The sequence below is a fragment of the Diorhabda sublineata genome, chromosome 1, assembly GCF_026230105.1.
Source record: "Diorhabda sublineata isolate icDioSubl1.1 chromosome 1, icDioSubl1.1, whole genome shotgun sequence".
Classification (NCBI taxonomy): Eukaryota; Metazoa; Arthropoda; class Insecta; order Coleoptera; family Chrysomelidae; genus Diorhabda; species Diorhabda sublineata.
Window position 1 is genome coordinate 39,669,204 of NC_079474.1, and position 23,244 is coordinate 39,692,447.

Genomic DNA, 23,244 nt, shown 5'->3' on the forward strand with positions numbered 1-23,244 from the left:
CCTTTGTCTTCTACAGGATGTTTCTATTTTCGACCGACAATGCTCTACCACAGAGGGATCTCAAGAAATGATTCATTTTGAAATAAATATTTAACCAGTGGCACGCGTGTTAGTTGTTACTTTTATTCCCCTATTTTTTACGCCATTGCAGCAAATTCTTTTTTTAATTTTGTTTTAAATTGCCCGATTATTTTTAGTTAACAAACAAATAACCTTTCATGGAGCTAAAATGAACAGTAAATTTTTCCAAAGTTTGTTTATGTCAAAATATTACTTTATTAAGGAGCATATTGGTCACCAAATTTGAAAAAAAAATTTTAAGACGTTCTCGATTTATGGCAAATTTTTGATTTGATTAAAAATTTTGGGCACCCTATATCTCAGCTAGTCCCCTTAAAGGTTCGTATTCCTGTTTCAAAATGAATCATTTATTGAGATCTCTCTGTGGTAGAGCGTTGGCGGTCGAATATAGAGACACCCTGTATATGTTGTAATTACTTCCAAGAAATATCTGATAATGATTCAGTAGACGTATTATAGTAGTATTTTTATATAGTGAAAAACAATATTTACATTGTATTAACATTTTTTTCATTTGCAGAGCTCTTTCTTTGAAGTTCAAAACTACACATGCCCCACCGGGAGACACATTGGTACATCGCGGCGATGTTCTTACGTCGCTTTATTTCATATCAAGAGGTTCAATAGAAATATTAAAAGATGATATTGTTATGGCAATTTTAGGTAAGTTTGCCAGAAACCATTATTTTTCCTCAAATTATCTTAAGCCGCGCTATTTTTACCTATCAAAAAAGGGAAATATGTCATTTCCAAAAGTAAATTTAAAAATAAATGATGTTTGCCTTAAATAGTTACAACAATATCTTATCAAAAATATATATAAATGCTTAAGCTTTTTTTACCTGCAAGTATATAATTTAAAACAAATTAAATTTGTATAGTATTTAATGTCAATGCGAAGATTGTCCCAAAAGTATCGAGACCACCTTTATATAAGGTTGGTAACTAAATACTTTCTCTTTTTACTGATAGAGACCGTTACTTTATTTTTTGAATAATTTATGTTAGTGCTGTACTTTGCTGTTTGTCATGTGATAATGGTTACATTAACATAACTTTGGAAGCAAGTACTGCATGTTTTTTATTAAAGGTATTAGTTGTGAGTTAATTTTAAATAGATTGCAGAAACGGACATTTTCGCCATATTTCACTTTTTTATTTCCGTAAAGGAAAGATGCAGCTCACAAAGAAATATCTGAAGTTTATAGTGCTGATTACTTAACAGAGCGTACTTATCAGAATTGGTATAAATTCCGTTCATGAGATTTTTCCCTCAAAAATGAGCAACGTTCTGGTCGACATACTGAATTTGATGATGACCAAATCAAAGACATAATTGAAGACGATCAACAACAATTGAAAAACACTTAAAATGTCTTAGGGTAGTTAAGAAGCTTGATATTTGGGTGCCTCACGAATTGAAAGAAATTCATTTAATAACAAGAATCAACATTTGCGATATGCAAAGTTGATTGATTACGAGTACCAACAAATTTTAACTATGGTCTTTCCCTTTGATTGGACATCCAAAAGAGTGGCAACTGAAAGCAGAGCTCAAGCTAAAAAAGGCGAACTTTAAGAAATTAAATACTACCGTGAACGCGGCATGTTACTCTGACTTAGCAATGCAGTTGTACCGAAAAAAGGCGTGGCTAAATCAGCCAGGGTGTGCGCTAACTTCATGGTAATGTTCCAGTACACACTGCTTCGCTTTTCAAGAGTACTGTACATGAAAGTGTCTTCACAGAAGTTGAATACTCACCATATAGCCCTGATCTGGCCAGCCTCGTCCGACTATTTCTTGTTTTGAAAGCTGAAGGTCGAGTTGATGGGTAAAAGATTTAACAGCACGATGAAATTAAATTGGCGGTGTACGAAGATTTTGTTATGCTTTGGATGTGATATTTTTAAAGTGGTAGGAAACTTCAGACAGACGTTCAAAAAAGTTTGTGAAAATAAAGGGATAATTTAATGAAAAATAATCACAGTTTTTGTCTATTTATGACCTTTCTATGTTAGGTTAAGAAGTCATGGGCCATTCGACTTCTACTAGGTCTAGGAATAATTGTAAATTAATTAGATTCTGTCACATCTATAATATCGCTTAGTGTGTTATTCATTGCAGTGTATACATTCTACTTTCAACATTTCTTTTCGAGAAGAACAACACATATACTTTCACAAAACTTCCGATTCCATCGATCGACGAGCTGCGACTTTTTGAATACTATGATCATGGATCAAAAAGATCAGTTAGTGAAGGATCCTAGCATAGGAAGAAATTTTTATGTGAACATCGCCTTTCTTAGATTTCTATTACTTCAATTTCGTTCGTTAATGTTCCCATTATATTTCATATTCATATCTCTATCGATCCAATGGATCTATATTAAAATAAAAATACTTTTCATTTCAGGTAAATTTGATATTTTTGGAGAAAATCCTTGTTTACATCCCACATTGGGAAAGTCTGAATGCAACGTTCGAGCCCTGACCTACTGTGATCTACATAAAATCCATAGGGACGATCTGTTAGACGTTTTAGAACTCTATCCGGAGTTCTATACTCATTTTTTGAATAATTTAGAAATAACTTTTAATTTAAGAGATGTAAGTAATCAAAACATACGGTTATATAAACATATGAAATTATAGCATATAGTCAGTTTAGAATAAACAGTTTGCCTTGTCTTGTTACAGGATGATCAAGCTGGAGTTGTTCCTAGGAGATCATTTTATCCTAAAGACAAAGAGAATCGCTATTTTCGTGGAGTTCCTTCTGCCAGATCTAACGGACTCTCAAGTCGTGGTAACTCAATGAATGGGAGGCAAGAATCCCAATATAGCGATGAGTCTGAATCAGGTGAGTGGACAATAACTTTTCATGCTACATTTGTTTGTTACAAATTTGTAAATAAAAAACTACTACTAATAAATGTTAGAAATTCACCTTAGCTACGCTTTGGGCGCCCTTCCGTTCTTATAGAGCTACAATAAAGATCAATCCATTATATATATTAAGCAGAATAATATATTGCATTACTACTTCAAAATATTTCACATATTACTGATCCGTTCGATGTACTTTTAGTCCAGGAGTCTGTCAATGCTGCTGTGGACAATCATAGGGCCAAGGATAAAACAGCGGTATTCTTATGTCTTTGCCTGTCTCATCCCCTGTAGGCTGTCGGTTTTGCTCCTATCTGCCTTCTTCTCCAGTGCTTTGCATTGCTTTGTAGCTGACACCACAGAAGGCTTCAGATCCCATGAAGGGCTGTCTGCCCCCATTTTAGCGAGCTTATCACACTATTTCCCTTCGCTCCGGTGTGTCCTGAAATCCATTGTAGGGTAATTTTATTTTTGTTGCTTAACTCGTTTAATTTTTCTAGCAATCACAAACTAGTTTGGATTTTATGATATTGGAGCTTAGAACCGAAGAAATTTGCATAAATTTCTGCTTGAAAAATGCTTGATGCGCTGCCCAGAATTTCAGAGTGTTTGGTTCTGGGCCCGTACACTCCTATTCCAGTTCCCTCTACTGCTTTGATCCATCCGTTTACCATTTAATAACATTACTGTTCATTTCTTGTCTGGTATTTTCGTACCATTTACTTTTACAGTTTATTATTGAGGTAAAGTTTTTCTCAATGATAAACTTTTTTGATGCAACGTCCTGAGGCATGTCCCAATATAAACGGAAATGGTAGTAATAATTGCGGATATAATAATTTTTTATTGACATACCATTTGAACAGTAAAATATTCATCATTTTGATCATATTTTCATTCAAAATCAATCACATTTTCCCACAAACTTAAGTATTTTAATTAAATGATTGGATGTAAAACCACATTTTCACGCAACTGATAGAATTCAGATCTCAACACACAGAAAAACAATACATGAAGTCATCAAAGCAATATACCAACTTAAAACGAAATACTCTCCAGTTATATAATAGTAATAGTATATTCTTATTTTGTAGGGCACGGTATTCTAGAATTTTCCACAGATAAAGCGGGTCAGGACGTAACACCATTAAACTTAGACTTTGGAGAGGAGAAGAGAAGATCATCAACTTTAAATTCAATAACAGGTATAGTTATGTCAAAAGCTTTAACTACTTGACTTGTATGTTTTTCGAAAACATGTCAATACAATACATCTAAACGCAATGGCGTAACTAACTCCATCCACGCTTTATTTACTTCAACATAATATAATAAAATGATACTAGTTATTTACGCTATTGTATGTATGGAAATGTGATGTAGGCGTTACGTGCATTGCTTAAAAATAGATGAAGAACTCCAAAAACTACTCATAAAATTCAAATATAGAGTTGGAATCAGATGCAGAAACTACAGAAAGTGTATTTTCTATTTCATCATAATTTTATACGTGATCAATATTCAAAGTTATTACTATTTTTGTTTCTGATTGCTTAGAGACCAATTTTGACAAATATATTCTAGAAGAACACAATAATTTTGATTGGAAAACTCTACCTAGCAAGCTTTGTAATGTTTTTGTTTTCGAATATCATCGTAACTTAGTGTGAATGCAGAGAAATTTTGATAATATTTCAACATCTACATATACCACTAATTACTCTTATTAGAATATCATGGACGGCTTCCTGCTGTTCGAGAAATGAAGTTGTGGTTGCAAAATTACAATATATTTAGACTTAAGTTTCACTTGCATACTGGTTTAATCCAGATTACAATTCTATAAGGTACTGTACCTTTTTTTGGATGAGTAAAATAATTGTATATCTTCTGCTTAGAAAAACACTATAGAACACTGAATGGCGGCGCATTTTACGAATGAATAATAGTATCATGAAATAGTTATTTACGTTATAAGTCCGGGAAACGATTTAGTACGGTACGAGATAGATATTTATGGACGAGGCGACGAAGAAGCCGAGTCAAGAATATCTAATCGAGTACCATAATAATAACTTCACGGACGTGTATCGTAAAATGTTTTTTTTTTGGTTTGAAATAAAAAGCAAAATTATGTTAAAACATGGAATGTCATATTTGAAAATTTTACTGAAAAATAGGTTCTTTGATTATTCTCCTATTATTTAAAAAAATAAAAATAAACAGGTTACTAAGGTACTATTGTAAACAAAGGCATACATATTGAATTTTTGGAAACATAAAAAATAGTGTACGAAAGAATGGCTAATAATTCAAATAAAATTGCTGAGAAAAGTGTTGTTTTTTCAGAAACATTCTTTTCGAACCTCAAATTTTCAGTCATAAACATCAAATAGCTCTTCACTATAATTTAAATACTCGATGGGCAAATCAATGATTATGGTTAATGAGAATGTCAACATTTCCCGATAGTCTAAGTTAATAGCTTTATTAAAAACAAAGTGTAGACTACCATCCAAATCAGTCGAAGGTGCTAACAAAGGAAGAAGTTGAAACATTTATGAGGGAAGCCCCAGATAAAGAATTATTACTGGTGAAAGTTATCGCATTAGTTGACATTGCCGGAGGTTGTCGAAGGGAAGACATTTATAATTTATAAGTAGACGATGTAGAGGATACTGATTCTCAGTTGATGGTTCGTATTAATCACACAAAAAATATAAAAAAATTGCAAAGAAACCTTCCACTAAAAGCACTTTTGATAGGCTACAGACAAGGAAAATGCGTAGGTCAAAGAGCTGGCATACACACTGTTGGCGGGGCACCTAAAAATTGCTGAATTCCTCAATTTTGAGAATCCAGAAAAGTACACCGGTCATTGCTTCAAAAGGACTTCGACAACACTGTTGGTCAACGCTGGGGCTGATTTAAATGTTTAAAAAACGCATGGGGGAGAATTCATCTAGAGCAAAAAGAAAATAACAAGAATGATACAAAGGGGTGAACCTTTTATGTAGATTTTAAATGAAAACCACACATCTTCCAGCATTATTGAAAATAAAGAAGTACATCCAAAAATTCCTATAATAAATGTTTTTGGTAACAGTAGTTGCACTATTACTGATAACAATTAGAATAAATGTTTAGTTATTAATGTTAATTGATTTCTTATTTCTAATTATTTTAAACGGGATTGGGAGAATTGTCCTGTAAAGTACAAGGATACCGTAAAGTGCCATTTTCCGGACTCAAATTAGTACTTTAAAGTCGTCTTCACATTACAGTATGAAAAAAAAGACAATAATCGAAATTGAAATAATTCAATTCGAATGCAGTACAGTAATTAAAAAATGGTTCGAATTGGTTATGGACAAATAATTAGCTTTCTCCATTAATAGATTACTATAACCAACAACAGCTTCTAAATAAGTTCACATGTGCACTTAAACCACCCAAAAAAAACTAATTGGAGTCTGTCATTATTTCAACAAGTATTTTCATTTAAAATGTAATCAACTATTTCATGCCCCTCGGAATATTAAAAATGATTGCTCAAACCCCAACCTCTTTCACCATCGCAGTTTAGAACGACGTCTTAAGAAGCCTATTAAGAAGCAAAGGATTTAATAGATACCAAATTTTAATGAATTAGTTATTGAAGAATTTATCCCGAGAAAAGACAGATACATTTATTTTCAATTCGAAACCTATTTGTAAAATACATAGTATTATATATAGTATATATAAAGTATATAAAGTATTTCATTTTTTCAAAATATCCTACAAGTTACTATCACAGAGTGACAGTGCAAAAAAACACGCGTGACCGCTCACTATAACATAAAATACTGCATATTAACCTCTTTATATTTTCAGTTGTATTCATCTTTTTTATGAAACATTTATAACATCTTGAGCCAAACATTAAATGAGTTGTGATGTAAATCTTTTCAGAATATAATTTTGACAGACAGGTGAAAATTATAGCGACCTGAATAGACAGTCTAAATTGCTTGCTGTATGAGAATCAACACCATATTTGGTTCGAAATTCACGTAGCATGAAAATCACAATCTCACATCTGGGCAATGACAGAAGCCGCTACTGCTATTTACCGAAAATCATATCAAACTCCAGAGTTTCCTCTTTCTAACATAATATTGTTAAGTCAAATTATATTCATATATGAATAGTTGAGATTTTTTATACATAAATCATTTTAGCAACCATTTTTTTATGAATAACGTAAAATATCATCACTAAATTTTTAGCTCACGAGTGTAAAAAAATACCGATTTGTAGAGATGTTGATTAGATAGCAAAGCATTTTATGACTTTATCAAACTAATGAAAGCTTTCTTCTTAGAAAACTAATTGTTTTATTACCTTATTTAAATATTTAGACTGATGTTCATATTAATATTTTATGAGTAGTTTTATTCTTCACATTTTTATAACTATCCCTGTTACATTACGACCCTTTTCAGTTTTAATATCTCAAACCATTTTATTTAATATCATTTATATGTTCTTATTAAGATTTATAGTACAGATATAAAAATAATTCAATTTGTTTGAGCATACCTACTTACTAAGAATGCTTGGGGGTTGCAAAAATTGAATAACAATGAATTTATCATATATCAGAAAGTACAGGTGCGTGCTTCAAAAATCGTTGTTTAAACAACATCTAGGTACAAATTTTACTTGTCAATTTTACTACTAGATATCTACAATTAGTCAAAGTTTGCAACCCCTAAACATTATTAGCCCATATATGCCTAATAGGCCCTTATTCTAGAATCACTGGGTCGTTAGTTAAAAAAATAAACTATTCGTAATAATTGTTATCATCATTTTTTATATATACATTTCAATCGAATCTATAAATTTACTTTGTTTCATCTATCCAAAGTTAAATCGATTGTCATTCAAGCTGAAACTTATTTAACCTGTTAGTTGTTTACCTTAGACTTTCCAATCATCAAGAGCAAATTGAAGTCTTCATTTTCACAGACGATAAAGCGATACAAGCATCTCACCACAACCCAAAAACAGCAAGAGATAATAATAAAAAATAATTCATGGGAAATAAAAGCCAACAAATTTGAATATCAACATATTATTGTACACTGAGATGAGACCAGGGAATAACTACCAATCCAAAATGAAATTATCCAACAAGAGAAAGTAATTTGGACTCCAAAATATCTACTGGGTGATTTGTAGAAAATCACAGCTGTCATTGGCAAATCAAATTCCAGTATATAAAACTATTATGAAGCCCATTTGGATACATGACATTCATTTATGGGGATCGACCTCCAAATATAGTTCAGAAATCAAACAAAGATTCCATAATAAAGAAAATATTAGGCAATACCTCATTCCATCATAGAAAGGGAACTACACATTAAAAGTGGAGTACAGCCCTGTAATGAAAGATATCATATTTTTAATACTTCTATATAGACAGTTGTTCTAACTAAGGAAGACAGAATGGCAACGATTTCTCTATCCTCAGAGGTTTCAACTCGCTTCTGCGCATTCTCAAGCATGCGCAGTATAGATAAAGTGTTTCGAACGAGGGAGAAAATGAATACTGTCAGCACCGTAACATAAAGACGTTTTTTCCCATACCAACTGTCCAAATAGGAATATAACATATATGAAATATATAGAGACAGGGTTAAATTACAACCCAATAATACGACCCGACAGACCATCCATGTAGTCAAAACAGAAGAATAACTTTAGAGAAGAGATATTTTAATGAAAACATCTCCTACATATCAAAATATGATTAGAAAATTGTAGTTTCTACTTACAAATGTTAAACAGATTGTAAATTCTACGGAATTATCAAAAAGTATCGATAAGTTATACTTTTCGATTAAACTTATTTAGAAAGTACTTCCATATTATTCAAACTAGTACAACAATTCAGCAAATTAAGTAACTTTACTCCTGCAGTGAAACAAAAAAAATGTCCCCATACCGTCAATTCTAGGATGAAAAATTCCATGTATTGGTAACATAACATTTTGAAAAATTGACATATTATAGCAGAATAACTGGCCATTCAAACGTTTTCCATCTTTAAATGTATTTTACTGTAGATGGCGCTAAAACTTCGTCGTCTTCATTGTTCGGCTTCTGCCATCTAATCCCAACGAGTTTGTCATGATTATTTTCTGGTACATATGCATATTTCACATCAATTGAATTGGATATTTGTCTGCTACTAATGTTTTTTGGCTCATTTTTTTATACAGTTTTTGTATAGTTTTCCTGGCGGTAGTAAGTAGCAGCACTGATGATTGAAACTGAATAAAACTAAATAGAAAATCTTAAAGTCTTGCACGTAATAATTTCCAATTAAAAATAATTATAAAAAATTTTCTTGATATGATGATTATTTTTCGTAAGCATATCAACTTGTTGGGTTGTCGTCACGAAGGGAGCTTAATTTAATTATATAATGAGATTAATTACGATAAACGCAACTTTCATTCAATTGTAGAAGAATAATACCTTATTGCTAGTTTTCCAAAAGAGTTGAAAACACTGATAAAAAATGATGAATACGCATTTATTACTGAAAATAAAGGGAAGCAATTTAAATAAAACATTAAATTAATAATATCAGTGATTAAGACTGAAAATCTGTGCTATAAAATAAACTTTAATCATAATGTGTTTAGGCATGCTATCTCAACTTAAAAGAAGTATTCCAGATCTAAGGTTACACAAAACACACCAGCCACTAATAGGTAAGTTTTACGTTGACGGACTGTGAACAATCTGATACTAGCACTATTTCTCCTAAATGTTATCTACACACATTAGAATAGCGAAGAGGTACATATCCTGGAAAATTTCTTTTTTACATATCGAAAAAAAGACATTTCAAATGTTTCTTCTTCTCATTTATTAGTTATCAGTTTTCATAAGCTTGAAATAACAACAAAATATTATACCAACAAAAAATACTGAAACCGTATAGATAAAATTATCAACATAATCAAGTAAATGCAAATTATTGACTTTTCCTCTTTGTATTTCGATTGTTTACATTCGCAATTAATAGACATTCCTTTCTTTTCACTTGCCAGCTCGTTATTCTAAATCATCTCTGTACTAAATTTTCTTTTCTCAACTGAGTCGTTTCTTCCACTTTTTTACTCCACAGTTTTGTTTGTGATCCATTTTAGCTAAAGATCTAGGGAGATCAAACCAGACGGCATATTCAAATAAGGGTAGAAAACTACTTAGTTGTTTTCCATGATTATTTGTTGTTTCGAACAATAAATTTTTGCTTATTATGTAATCGGATCTTCTCAATCTAATGAACTTAGAATGAACACTGTGTTATTATCACCAAGCTCACTCTTACTACTTAATTGCAAAAAACCAACACCAGGAGTGAATTTTCATATCATTTACTTGTTTGTTGACTCGCTTGCAAATTGACTTTGTTTAAAACTATTTTTTCCCGGTATATATTTTGGGATATGGCAACAGTGATAAGAATATGTCAAATATGAAATTGCCATATAAAGTTTGACATGACATTTTTATGGTGAACGTATAGAACGTGTTGACAACCGAGTGTTACTTGGGACATTCATCTTGATCAAAAAATGGAATTAAATTAAATTTTTGTGCTGTTATTTTCTTTGAATTTGGACATGGATCAAACCAACAGCAGTTTTCGTGATGGAGCACCATCTCGAGCCACTGTGTTTCGCTGGTTTTCCACATTCAATCATGGTCTTATTTTGCTAAAAGTTGTTCGCGTAGCAAATGATCTCCTGTTTTTTTGGAGTAATCGGACATGTCGCCATCACTCCATTAACCAGAAGAGTTTGAAAGAAATGAAAGAAACCACGAATAATTCTCCACCACGATAACGCGAGCACTCACACTTCGGTTCAAACAAAAACGTTTTCGAACAGTCAAAACATTGAATTGATAGGCCATTCGCCGTACAGTCCTTGTTTGTCACCCGATCATTTCTTCTTATTCCCGCAGGTTAAAAATAAATTACTAGGTCAACGTTTTTCTACACCTGAGAAGCGGTTGATACGTTCAAATCATATGATTTGGAGGTTAGGTTGGTTCTAACACATGCAAAATTCTATTGATCCTAATAGAAAATATTTTTTAAAAAACAATGAAGCCATATCCAATTATAGATATCTGTTTTAATTTGTCTATCTCAAAACCGTAGTATATAAATAACAAAACTGTCGCTTAGAAAGTATTATTCTCTCATTTCACACTTTATTCACTATAGATGCAATACTATGAGTTTTTATATTCAACTCTCGGATTTTCCATCTTAAGTCAAAATTTTACAATTTGCCAACAGCCAAACACGTATATCTATATATAAAATAACTCCCTTCATTTTAGTCCCTCCATCTTCACCCAAAAAGCTGTTTATCTATAAACCTCATTTATCATTATTATATTTATTATCATTTTCATATTGATCTAGATAAATCAATTTGGAAAATAAAAGCATACGTAATATTTGTAATGTTGTAATAGTTCTAATTTCATTATTCAAGATTATTGTAATAATGTATAGAATTTTTAAACACAACCATGTATCATTTAAGTCCTCAAGTGACAATGCTAAATTTATAACGTAAATTTTAAATAGAAAATCATTTTGAAATTATTCATATACACCAAACATATTCGTAGATAAAACTGAAGGGTTAAGTAGTAGCTAGTATGTAACATCCTGTATATCAAAATAAAACATCATGATTATCATTAAATATGAAAATTTAGTATATTTTATACAGCTATTTCCAGAATCATATCGGAATGGTCATCTATTAAATCTAATTATAAAAAGTCCTCTAATATGCCAAATTTTTTACAACCCTTTTTTTATTTGCAATCTGGAAAATTTATTTTGAGCAAATTGTTAATTGCAAGTTATCTTGTAGGATGATTGACAACTGGCAATTTACTTTCGCTTCAAAAAATATAGTTTCATTGACATATCACCATGACACTAAAATCTGTCAGGCAGATCACACGGAAGATGCCCTCGAAGATGAGTGAGAATATTTAACTGGCTCAATTTGAAGGTCACAAGCTGTAACGTTATTGGGTACATTCTATGGAGCATTTACTAAAATTTTGAGTGCTTTTGACTGAAATTTTTCTAGAATTTCTATATTTGAGTTGAATGCAATGTCCCATAGCCGAATACCATAACTCCAGATTGGTTTCAGTGTGACTTTGTATATTAGCAGCTTTTTGATTGTTAGTTGGAATATTCGACAGTTAAATGGTTTTAGACCAAATAGCTTTCTCTTCATTACTATGTGTGTCCTCATCATCATCGGTCAGATTAATTTCAAGGTATGTTGCACTTTCTTTTTGCTACAGAAGATGCCCGCTTAATATCACGGTTGGACAGGTCCCTCTCCGTTGAGTGTAGGTAGCATGAAGAGATTTATTTTAATTCAGTTTTTTTCCCAATTGTCATCTGTATATGTTACGTTAATGTGTGAGAATATCGGTTATGTACATAAGATAGAGATCGGACCAAGTGCACTCCCCTGTGGAACACCAAAATTGGATGTTTGGTCTTTAATTTTGACTTGAAAGTGTCTATCTTGCAGTTGGGTGGGAGGTTTTCTTTTACTTTTCATAGAAGTCCGTCGTGCCAGATCTTGTCGAATGTCTCAGAGATATCTAAAAAAAGCGAACAATATTCTTTATCTTTAAAAGATGGGTACAATTTTTTTAACTCGATGGACTTGTTCTATGGGAGCATGTTGCTCTCTAAATCCAAATTAATGGTTAGGTATTGTCTGCGGGAATCTAAAATCGGTTCTATTTTTTCTATCAGTAATTTTTCTAGAATTTTTGGACATAGCAGGTAATAGACTAATTGGTCTGTAGGGTGTAGGATGTAAATTTCCCTCTTACTACGATTACGATTTGGTTAGGGAAATAACTCATTCTCAATACTGTAATTGAGTTAGATACTTAAATCCCTTATTCGATAGTTTGATTTTTTGACTTAGGTTGTGATAAATTTTTCTAGGGGAAGTTTCAGTTGATATGGAGTTTCCAGAAAATCTTTAACTTCGGCTACAATGTTGAAGTTGTTCTCTAAGGAGTTGGGCTTGAAGACTTTTTCTTAGTATTTGGCAAAAACATTGGCTTTATCTCGGCTGCTTTTTACCTATTGACCTTTAGGAGTGCGGATAGGAGGATTATTGAGCACATATATGAAAAATGGCATGAATACATCTAATTTTCTATTAATAGTTTTAATAGCTACGCTACAAAATTCAGACAACTTTAATCAATTTTTTCATTATCTTATACGAGACTTGATGTTTATTGTTCCTACATCGACATAAAATTTAAACGTCTTGTATCATTTGCTTTGTTTGCAATACTCTATTTTGTCTTTATACTTCAAGTAAAAAAGGTTTACGCTGAACTTGAGGTGACCTATTATATGAAATATCAGTTTAGATGCCTTGACCAATATTTCAAACAAACCTAACCTAACCTAACCAAAAATTCGTCAAATATTTCTATTCACAATTTAGGAGCACCCTTTTTCATTTGATAGGTGATGAATTCATGCATTTAGAAATAATGAAGGAACAAGGGACAATAGCTCCGTACCAAGGAGTTTTATTTAAGGTAGTTTCACTACTAACTCTGCATTTGGTTCACAAATTGTGTCGATAGCAAGCAAAAACAAATTCAATCCGTATCAGTCAAAATACTCCACTATTTATACGCAAATGGAAACTGGAATTATTTCATTAGATAGAAAAACAAAGATAAATTTCCGTCTTCTTCCTCTTATTTTATCCTTATGCCTATTCAGGCGTCCATTTCCATGAATGTTTTACATGATTTTTTGATCCTAGCAAATACTTTCATTTCCTTTCTTCCGTCCTATTTCCTCTTTATTTCTTCCCATTTCCTCTCACTGGCCAATCCATTATTTTATTTGTCTTTCTCTTTGATTTTTTTCCTTGTTTGTCTACCTCCAATATATTTATGATTATTCTTTCTTTACTCATTCTCTTACATGTCAATTCTTCTTCAATTCCATTATTGTTTTTTTGATGTTTCTCCCTTCATTTCTCTTCTATATCCCTTCATGATTGTTTACCATTGACAGATCAATTAATCGAAGAGATTTGATCTACCAATTAACTTCACCACGGACTTTGTACATTCGTAATGTCACGTTTTTATATGAAACTAATTTAAAACTAATGTTTTTATACTTGTACGGTATACGACTTAAATTAACAAACAATAACCCATTCCGTTTATGCTTTGAAAATACCGATACGAATGAAATATTCTCAGATGTTTTTTAACAACTTGTAGAAATATTCTTCTAATCATAATATACAGGATGTTTGTTATGTGTAACAATTAAAAACAACTTTGTTTCAATAGTGAATTATTGAAGTTGTTTTTAATAATCTTAGTTAGGCATCTGGTTCCTCTGTCAAAAATCTTACGTCATTGTTAACTCTGCTGTTATATATGTATGTATGTATCTGCAATTTGCGACTAACTCGATTGTTTTTTTAGATGTTAGCATGTTACCCATTGGGCATGTCGCCTAACAGACACTCAATCTAATATTTTGTTATGTTAGTGTTGTTTTTCATTTTAATCCAAAAATTTTAAGTGCATGTTATGGAACCTACAAATTGAGTTATGTTTTGAGAGAATAGTTTATAATTTAAAATAATTTTTCCAAATAAAAACTTAAGGGATCCTTGAACATATCTAAGGACTTTAATATCATGATATTGAGTCTATATTATTTGAGGAAGTCAGAAAATTATATCACCCAGTAACCATTTTGGGTATATTGCATTAACACTGGCGATCACAACATCCCCCACCGTTGTAAATCCCGTTCTAAGAACCTAACAAAACTGTGAGCGTCATATGTTTACAATGGATCCTCTTCAATCTATTTCACTGCAATGCCATTTTCGGGATTATAAAAAGTCGCTTTTGTTTGAATTTCAGCTAAGTTTTGATGAAAACTCACTCTGGAACGTTAATAATTGATGAGCAAAGTGGGCGATTATGCACACCGACGTCCTAAATGATATCGAACAATAATGGACTGGTTCAGAAGGTGTTAATTGAAGGTGTTAAATGGAGCTCACCTATTTTGTATAATAGAATGCTACAATTATAATCACTATATAACTCGACAGGTTTTCGGCTAGTTACAAATGTTATAGCGTCCTGTTTTATTATTTTATTGAATTGAAATACATGTATATATATTTTGATTACATCTACTTATGACAATATAAATAGGCTAGGAAATTATGAGGCTATAGGTAGAAAGCTTAAAACTAAATGACATTCAAATTTTCTACCCATATTTTAGTAATATGTTGGAGCGACTCGCTACATTATAAATCTTTTGTGGGACCTCCTTTTTCTTGGATGATACAGTCACATACTCTAATGGAAAATATCATAACTGGAAGAATGATAAACTTTTTAAAAAACAAAGGTACAGACGTTATGAGAAGAAGCTCCGATTCATCCGATTCGTTGATTCCCGTTGTTGACTAAACTCCAATTAACCATACAGTTTAGTGGTTTCAGAGGAAAAAGTCTTGACATTATAGCTTATTTTTAACTCATCAGAAAATTGATATGATACAAAAATTATTATTATTATTATAATATTAGAAAGAAGGACATTTTTGGTTTCTATAACAACCAAACTTTTTATATGAGCAAAACATCTCCATAAAAAATCAGTAGCTCCGACATTATCGTAAAAAATGACTACAAAGAATTTTCTGAGCAAACCTCACATATATTTCTTTATTCCACCCTTTGATGGAAACCGTATTGCAGTAGATTACGTTTATATGTTTAAATACTGTAATGTCGCTTTTATTAATCTTCTCGTCAATATTGGCCTAAATATCATTTTTCATAGTTGAAAGATCGTTCTTCATTTCAGAAATTGACGATATTGAAGTGGAAGACTCGTCTTTGAATAGATAAGCTTCTCGATCACGACTATTATGAATTGCGCTACATAAACTCTCTCTTATATATCTCAAAGCAATTGTCGAAAGATCTAGAAAAATAAAGAAACAAAACAAATAAATAAATAGAGCTTCCTAGAAGTTAATCAAAAGAAACAATGTAAATAAACCGATTGCTATAAAAACTTCGAACGAATTCCGGGTATTTCATCAAAAGCAGCTTTCACCGAATTGCAGAATTCCACCATATCCAAGCAGGACCGGCTTCAGGGCGGATATGAATTCGTAACAATACCCATCTTAATTTTCAAAAATTTCGCATCTTACTATTTCTTGATAATCCAAATTTCTTATGCAGTCAGTGTAAAAAATCCTATCTACTTCTTGTTTTATATTTCATCATATAACTGTTGTGTATATTTGAGTAATTGTTAATGATTGACAGTACTCTCTGTACTGTACATTATTCAATTCATTTCCTCATCTTTCAACAGCGAGAAAAGGGATCATAAATAAAAAAAAATACTTGAAAAGGGAAGATTGATTTCAAGTTTATTTATCCGTGTTCTTCTACATTCCAGCACAGTCCACTCCTCCCTCCAGCCATAGGATACGCACAATACGAAGGCAGTCATCTATAGGAGCGTACCATCATCAAGAGCCCACGACTACCACGACACACCATCAAAATGCTCCACAACAGTCGCAACACATTTCTGGGCCTCTATCTAGCAGTACTAGTTATTATACAAATAGTCCTAGCCCGCCACATGTGACTGATGCGAATGGAAAAAATGTCCAAGAAACACTGGTAAGTATTCATTATGAATTTGAAAAAAAATTAGAATAAAAACTTATCGCTTTATCTTGGAAATCTATTTTATTTAAAAAAATTCAATGTTCATATATTTTGAGTGTTTTAAATTTTATCCACATATAATGTTCAAACTTCGAAGCTTCTATGAGAGTTGACTTTTCCTCACTAAAAGTAGCATTATACAGGATGTCCCGCATAAAAACCGACAAGGGTAGCAGAAGGTATAGAGAAGCACAAAATATGACGTTTTTGGCACAATTTACTTCTATACCAAGCTGCATCATTGAGGAGTTATAGGGTCTCAAACTAGGGTAAATGATTTAAAAAAAAATAATTCATTTGTAATCATTTAACTTAAAAATCTCAAATTTGGTATGAGACTGTTAAAGGCATTAAGTGAGTAAGTAGAAGGCGATCGAACCATTCTGGGGAGTTAATTAACCTCAAAACTCCACAGAAATTTTTTATCGGTTGCTTTAAAAGAAATTATTTTCGTACCATGAATAACTTGATTCTATTTTTTTTTATTCTTGTAATTTTAGTGGATTTGAAAAAATATTATTTGCACCTTGCGTTGGGTATGAATTTCATTTCAGATTTAACAAACTTGATATATACATTTCAATAAGAACAATTGATTGGAAAACTTCTAAAAATAATCACAATTTTCTCTTAGACAAAAAAATTAGACAAAGATTGAAGTCGACTGTAGCCAATAGCTGAAAATCATTTTTTATTACATTGCATTCATTGCATTGATCCACTTATTTGGATATTGGCCGTTGAGAAAATCTCTTACTTTGACACTAAAATGAGGTGGTACTCCATGCATAAACTAAAGTTACAATCTCAATTTTAATGGCAAATTGTTAAATAAATCTGGAAGAATATTTTGGAGAAATTCTATGTAAGGCTCGGTAGTTAGCCGGTTTGGTAAAATAACTGGTCCAATAAAATAATGATCGATAAGACAGACCAAACTTAAACTCACGTTGTAAATGTCGATGAGGTTTTATCTGAATAATCATAATATTTATGCATAAATAGTTGACCCCCGTATTCCAAATTGAAGGTCTACGAAGAAATTAATTTCTTTCTAAATGTTGTGCCCAACTTTGAGCCCTATAACTCCTCAGGGATATAGTTTGGTATAGAGGTAAATTGTCCCAATCATCATATTTTGGGGTCCTCTATACCTCTCTGCTCAAGAGTCGATTATCTTGCGGGTCGTCCTCTGCAAAGATATATCCGGAACAGGTAGATTTGTTACTAGTCTATTAGATTTGGTTTTTAGATTATTTGTATTTCTAGGTACCGTTAGAGTCAACAACAACCTCCATACATCTTCAACAACATTCCACTGTAGAAACATTGACATATTCGGATAATTTAGTTATAAGCAGGAGTCTTCTCGAGCATATCAACAACAAATTAGATCACCTCACGAAACGCGTTAATTCATTGGAAACGACACTAGGATCCGATATGAAAATGATATTGTCACTGTTGGAGACTAAACAGCAGCCTAGTAGTAGCGAAGATTCGACTGTTAAACAAGAGGTGAGTAATGGCAAGTACAGAAATCTATGTGGGCATAAATTACATATTATTACCCGCAGGCATTAAACACACACTATTTACACTACCTCTACACCAACACCCACAATTATACAGTCTGACGTGCGTTTTGATAACCAACTTATAGTCTTCAGAGACTGAAGGTAAATTAAAACCTATTAACTTCACCTTCCTGTTTATCCTAAATTTTTCCTCCAATAAACTTCCTCCCGTGGAAAACCAAATCATATCCGCGGGAAATTCAACATTCATTCCTTAACAACTAAGAAATGTAAGAAATAAGCCTCTTGTTCCTATTTAAACTGCTCTTACAATTAAATATCTCAATTCTTTGGATACATTTTTTAACAATTTAACTTTATTTATATTTATTTCATGATTATGTCTAGCAGCAAGATCAGCCATACCCGATTTTTCGATCCGACCATATTTTAAAACTATGTGCTCTTCAAACTGGACATTGACACACCTTTTAGTCTGTCCAACAAACTTTCCATCGCAATCATCACAGCTAATTTCATATATCTTTTCCAAATCTGGTATTTTATCGTTAGGACTATCCAATATTTATTTTAATGTATTGCTGGATTTATAAACCAATTTTAAGCTCACTCTGTTCAAAATTCTTTTCAATCCTTTCGTATAAACAGGATTGAAAGATAGAGGAGCAAGTTTTCCTTGTTATTTATTTTGATTTTGGAAAAAAGTAATTTCACATAGATATTTCTTAAGCCCATGACTGTTAATTAACCTATCTACAGTTCTTTTATCATTTGGGTAGAGTTATATCCCCAATAAAAGTCATTTTCGTTAGGAAAACCACACTGGCCATCTTATGTTGGACGCAACGGAAATAACCGTCCAGTGAACATCATGGCTACACATTTTGAAAAGAGTATCCAAATTAAATCTTCTAATTTTGTCATTTTAATATACCGTAAATATGATCAACAAACCTATTCCAAACCATGCGAAAATACTAAAGCTATTGACTAATCTGGTTTTCAAAGAGACTCACGAATACCTCTGCCATAAACAGAGATAGGCAATTCGTTTTTGTACTGGAAACAGCTATACTTCATACATACGTCCTCAATGTACTCCAAGGTCTGCAAGATTGACACGCTGGGAAATAATGTACTTACATCAAAGGAGATTGAAATTTCTCCATCTTCATTTTCTGTATTCTTCACTTTGTTAATAAAGTCTAAAGAATTCTTCACTGCAATAGGAAGTTCATTGGAAGTAAAATTAAGTATAATTAGGTAGATCAAGTTAATAGGTTTTAGTTTATCTTCAGCCTCTGAAGACGATTACTGTGGTAGTGTAAACACTGTGTTCAGTATATATTAAGATAATAAAAAGATAATAATACAAATTTTTGTCATGTAAATCGGTATATGGGGCTAAAATACTATTCTGAATAGCATTTTTCTAATAAACTTATGCGATACCTCTAATGCTAAGCAAAACGTCGATAATTGGAAATTTTTGTTACTATTAATAGGCAAGGGAAAACATCTGAACGAAAATCCGCAGGTGTCTGCAAAACAAATGAATTATCTTCTCTATTCTTTTATCTATTACAGATGCCTGAATATGAAAACGTAGCAATAGATCCCAGTAGAACTAGATATACATTTCAAAGATCAGTTAGTGAACCAAAGCCAATATCAAAAAATCATCATTCCCAAGCTCTTCATAGGTAAGTTACAGAAAGATGCCATCTTGCAAAAGCAAAATATTTATCTACCTCAATCAACACTCAATTATTTACAATCCCTTGGGAAAATAACTACTTCTTGAAAATATAAAATAAAAATGACCTTCAATGCTAGAATTTGAATAAAAGTGATTTTACTTCAATCAAATACAGTGTAAACTCGATTAACCGGATTAATTGTTGTTGTTAGGGATTTGGATAATCGAAAATCCGGATAACCGAATGTATGAAGAAAAGCGGGTTTTGTGAAATAAAATAAGCTTAATAATAGTAATATTTATTAATAAATAATAATATTATTAATCAAAATTAATAATTAGTTTCATTTAGCCTAAAATATTTGGTAATTGGCATTTGACATAAGCTACTTTTTCTCTTTATTGCTGCTATATCATGAATTGGTTTCAGCTGTAGTGAATACACAGCATCACTCTCTGTTTGTTTTTCAAACTATTTCAGAGCTATTTCCAGAGCCTAAAGTGCTTCATCATGAGATGATCCTACATCATTTTTTACGTCTAGATTTTATTCCTTTCATCTTCTTATGACCGGTTTCTCCTTTTTTTAATAAATCAAAGAATGAATGACTCGTTCGTACTTGCTTAAATTCGAGTTTTAGTACATATGTTAAGCCCGCTTGATATGATGCAATACAACGTGCAATGCAATGCAAGACACAATATTTCTTGATCAAAAGCATGCGCAGATCAAGTTCAGTTGATTGTTACATGCCAGATCTTGACATTATCGGTTTTGTGCTTATTTTATTGCGTGCACGTTGCAATCTAGTTACTTTTGGCTTAACAGATCAGCTGAGTGTCGTAAAATTTAGCTTTGTTATTTTCATTGTTAAACTAGGCACAAAATATTAGATAAAATTTGAGGTTAGAAATTTTTTTACTTATACTTAAAGAATTTTAGTTAGTGGCAGTCATGATGCAATTGCCTGAGACTTGCATGCAGTTTCTTGCACGTTGTATTGCATTATGACAAGCGGCTTTTAAACATTTTCTGATTTGGCTCAATCTTACTTAATTATTTAATTGGTCGCAGTTCATAGTCCGGATTATGGAGGGTAGAGGTAAGGAGAACCATCTCTGTGCTACAGAAAGTGTCCATCAAATTCTTTACGTTAGGGAGGCGCTACTATCGCATGAGTGTAAATTTTAAATAAAGCGCTAGAAATTTAAGAGTACGGGCAGAGAAAGAAAGAAGTGATGATTGACACTTTCTTTCTTACAAATTCACAATAATTAATTAGTATTCAGAGTTATCTCACAGTAGTTTTTCTAGGTTATACTTACAAAATTATTTTGTACTACATAAAAAGTTTAGATTTTGCATACCAATATTTAATTAACGAAAATTTGAAAATTTTTAATACTGTATACTTCACTCTATCTAAAATAACTAAGTTCATATGATATCTCGTCAGACAGGAGCGCCATTCTGGTCAAATTTTGAAATATAATTTACCGTCTACAAGCGGACAGTATTTAAGCTAAGCCCCCATATGAAATGGTCCTCCTTACCTCTACCCTTCATAGTCCGAATTCGTATAACTGGTTAGTCGAGTATCCACTGTAAGTTGCAATCAAAATTTACTAGTGCTTCGTTTATACTAGTATCTATTAAAAATTGGCAGTTTCTGAGTAGTATGCAAAATTTAAGTTTAAGTTTAAGATTATGGTCAGCTTTAGGTTCGCAAAACTACTTTGTAAGTTTATTAGCTTTTCTAAGTAAACAATGAAAATGCCAAAACACAATTATTCTTAGAAATATTAGACTAATATTGAAATAAACATTTTTATCGATATATAAAATCAGAGTTTAGAAATGTTCCAACCCAATAAACCAAATAGAACCCTATAATTGACGCAAACAATATCGATTAATGAAAATGTGTTTATTCTTGTATTTATCTTTTAGGTTTGCATCATTTAATAAAGCTTTTGATTTCGAAAAAGGACCTGAGCCTTGTTGGGCGGAATGTCTAATATCAAAAGATAAAGAAAAAGAGGACAAACCCGCTCCAATAGCTAAATTGGAATCTTTGGACGAATTAGATCTGGTAAGTTATATTAAAGATAAAAAATCTTATCCATATGATCGGATCATACTGTAAATTCCAATTTAAATTGATCTCCTTCGAATCTCAACGTTGAATTTATGGCTAGAAGCATTTGTGGATACTTCTTTTGGAATAAGTTCTATTCGACTTGTCATTCAAACTTGGCCGCATCATATTGACTGACGACAAACGTTTTAGACGGCCAAAAGCCATGACAACCAGCGATATCATTGAGAAAATTCACCAAATGGTTCAGAAAGATCGTCGGTTCAATATTAGAGAGATTGAAAAGGCCATCAGCATATCAATAGAAGGCATTTGCCATATACTAACTGACGAATTATGCATGCGTAAGCTATACGACCGTTGGGTGCCGTATTTTCTCACTTTGGGTCAAAAGAGCAATCGAATCAACATTTCGCAGGCGTTACTGACGCGGTTTAAGCAAAATCAGTCGGATTTTTTCGATCGATCTACAACTTTATATGAAACCTGGATCCAGCACTACACTACTGAAACGAAAAAAAAGCCAAGACAGTAAATTGCTAGGGGTAAACCTGTTCCGGAAAATGCAAAGACGGTTTCATCGACCGGAAAAGTGATGCGACTGTTTTTTTGGGAAAGGTAAACCAGTAACAGGAGAGAAATTAAGATAAAATTTCATCCACGAATTTACCCGCTGAAAGTTAGACTTCTTCAATAACTGTTTAAAACATTAATAGATTCAATTAATTTTGGATGTTTAGATCAAATTATATTGCTTGAGCTGTTTTCCATTATTCATATTTGAACAATAATTTGAAGATCTGTAAAGCTGCCACTATCCCCGTTACCAAAGTTGATATATATACAAATATTTCATACCTTTCGCAAACCTATTATAAACACGTACACTTCTGTTCCCTAAAAAAGCATTCTCTTACATTTTGCCTACGTAAATCAGAGATCCTACCTAAAGTCTTTGTTATTGTTAGTTACAGATCATTCAATAATTGATTTCAGTTGTAGTGTACTTAATGCCTCCTTAATTAAC

The 23,244-nt window shown here is 32.0% G+C and overlaps 1 protein-coding gene across 1 annotated transcript in view; it reads left to right on the plus strand.

Moving 5' to 3' along the window:
- Positions 1 to 23,244, plus strand: part of LOC130451640 (potassium voltage-gated channel subfamily H member 6) — a 280,003-nt gene that overhangs the window by 248,485 nt on the left and 8,274 nt on the right. The window contains exons 16-24 of the mRNA XM_056791206.1: positions 602 to 744; positions 2,498 to 2,691; positions 2,782 to 2,944; positions 4,068 to 4,178; positions 9,678 to 9,746; positions 16,604 to 16,833; positions 18,151 to 18,399; positions 20,007 to 20,122; positions 22,070 to 22,211. Of these exons, the coding sequence (XP_056647184.1) occupies positions 602 to 744; positions 2,498 to 2,691; positions 2,782 to 2,944; positions 4,068 to 4,178; positions 9,678 to 9,746; positions 16,604 to 16,833; positions 18,151 to 18,399; positions 20,007 to 20,122; positions 22,070 to 22,211 (1,417 nt within the window). The remainder of the gene's footprint in view (positions 1 to 601; positions 745 to 2,497; positions 2,692 to 2,781; positions 2,945 to 4,067; positions 4,179 to 9,677; positions 9,747 to 16,603; positions 16,834 to 18,150; positions 18,400 to 20,006; positions 20,123 to 22,069; positions 22,212 to 23,244) is intronic.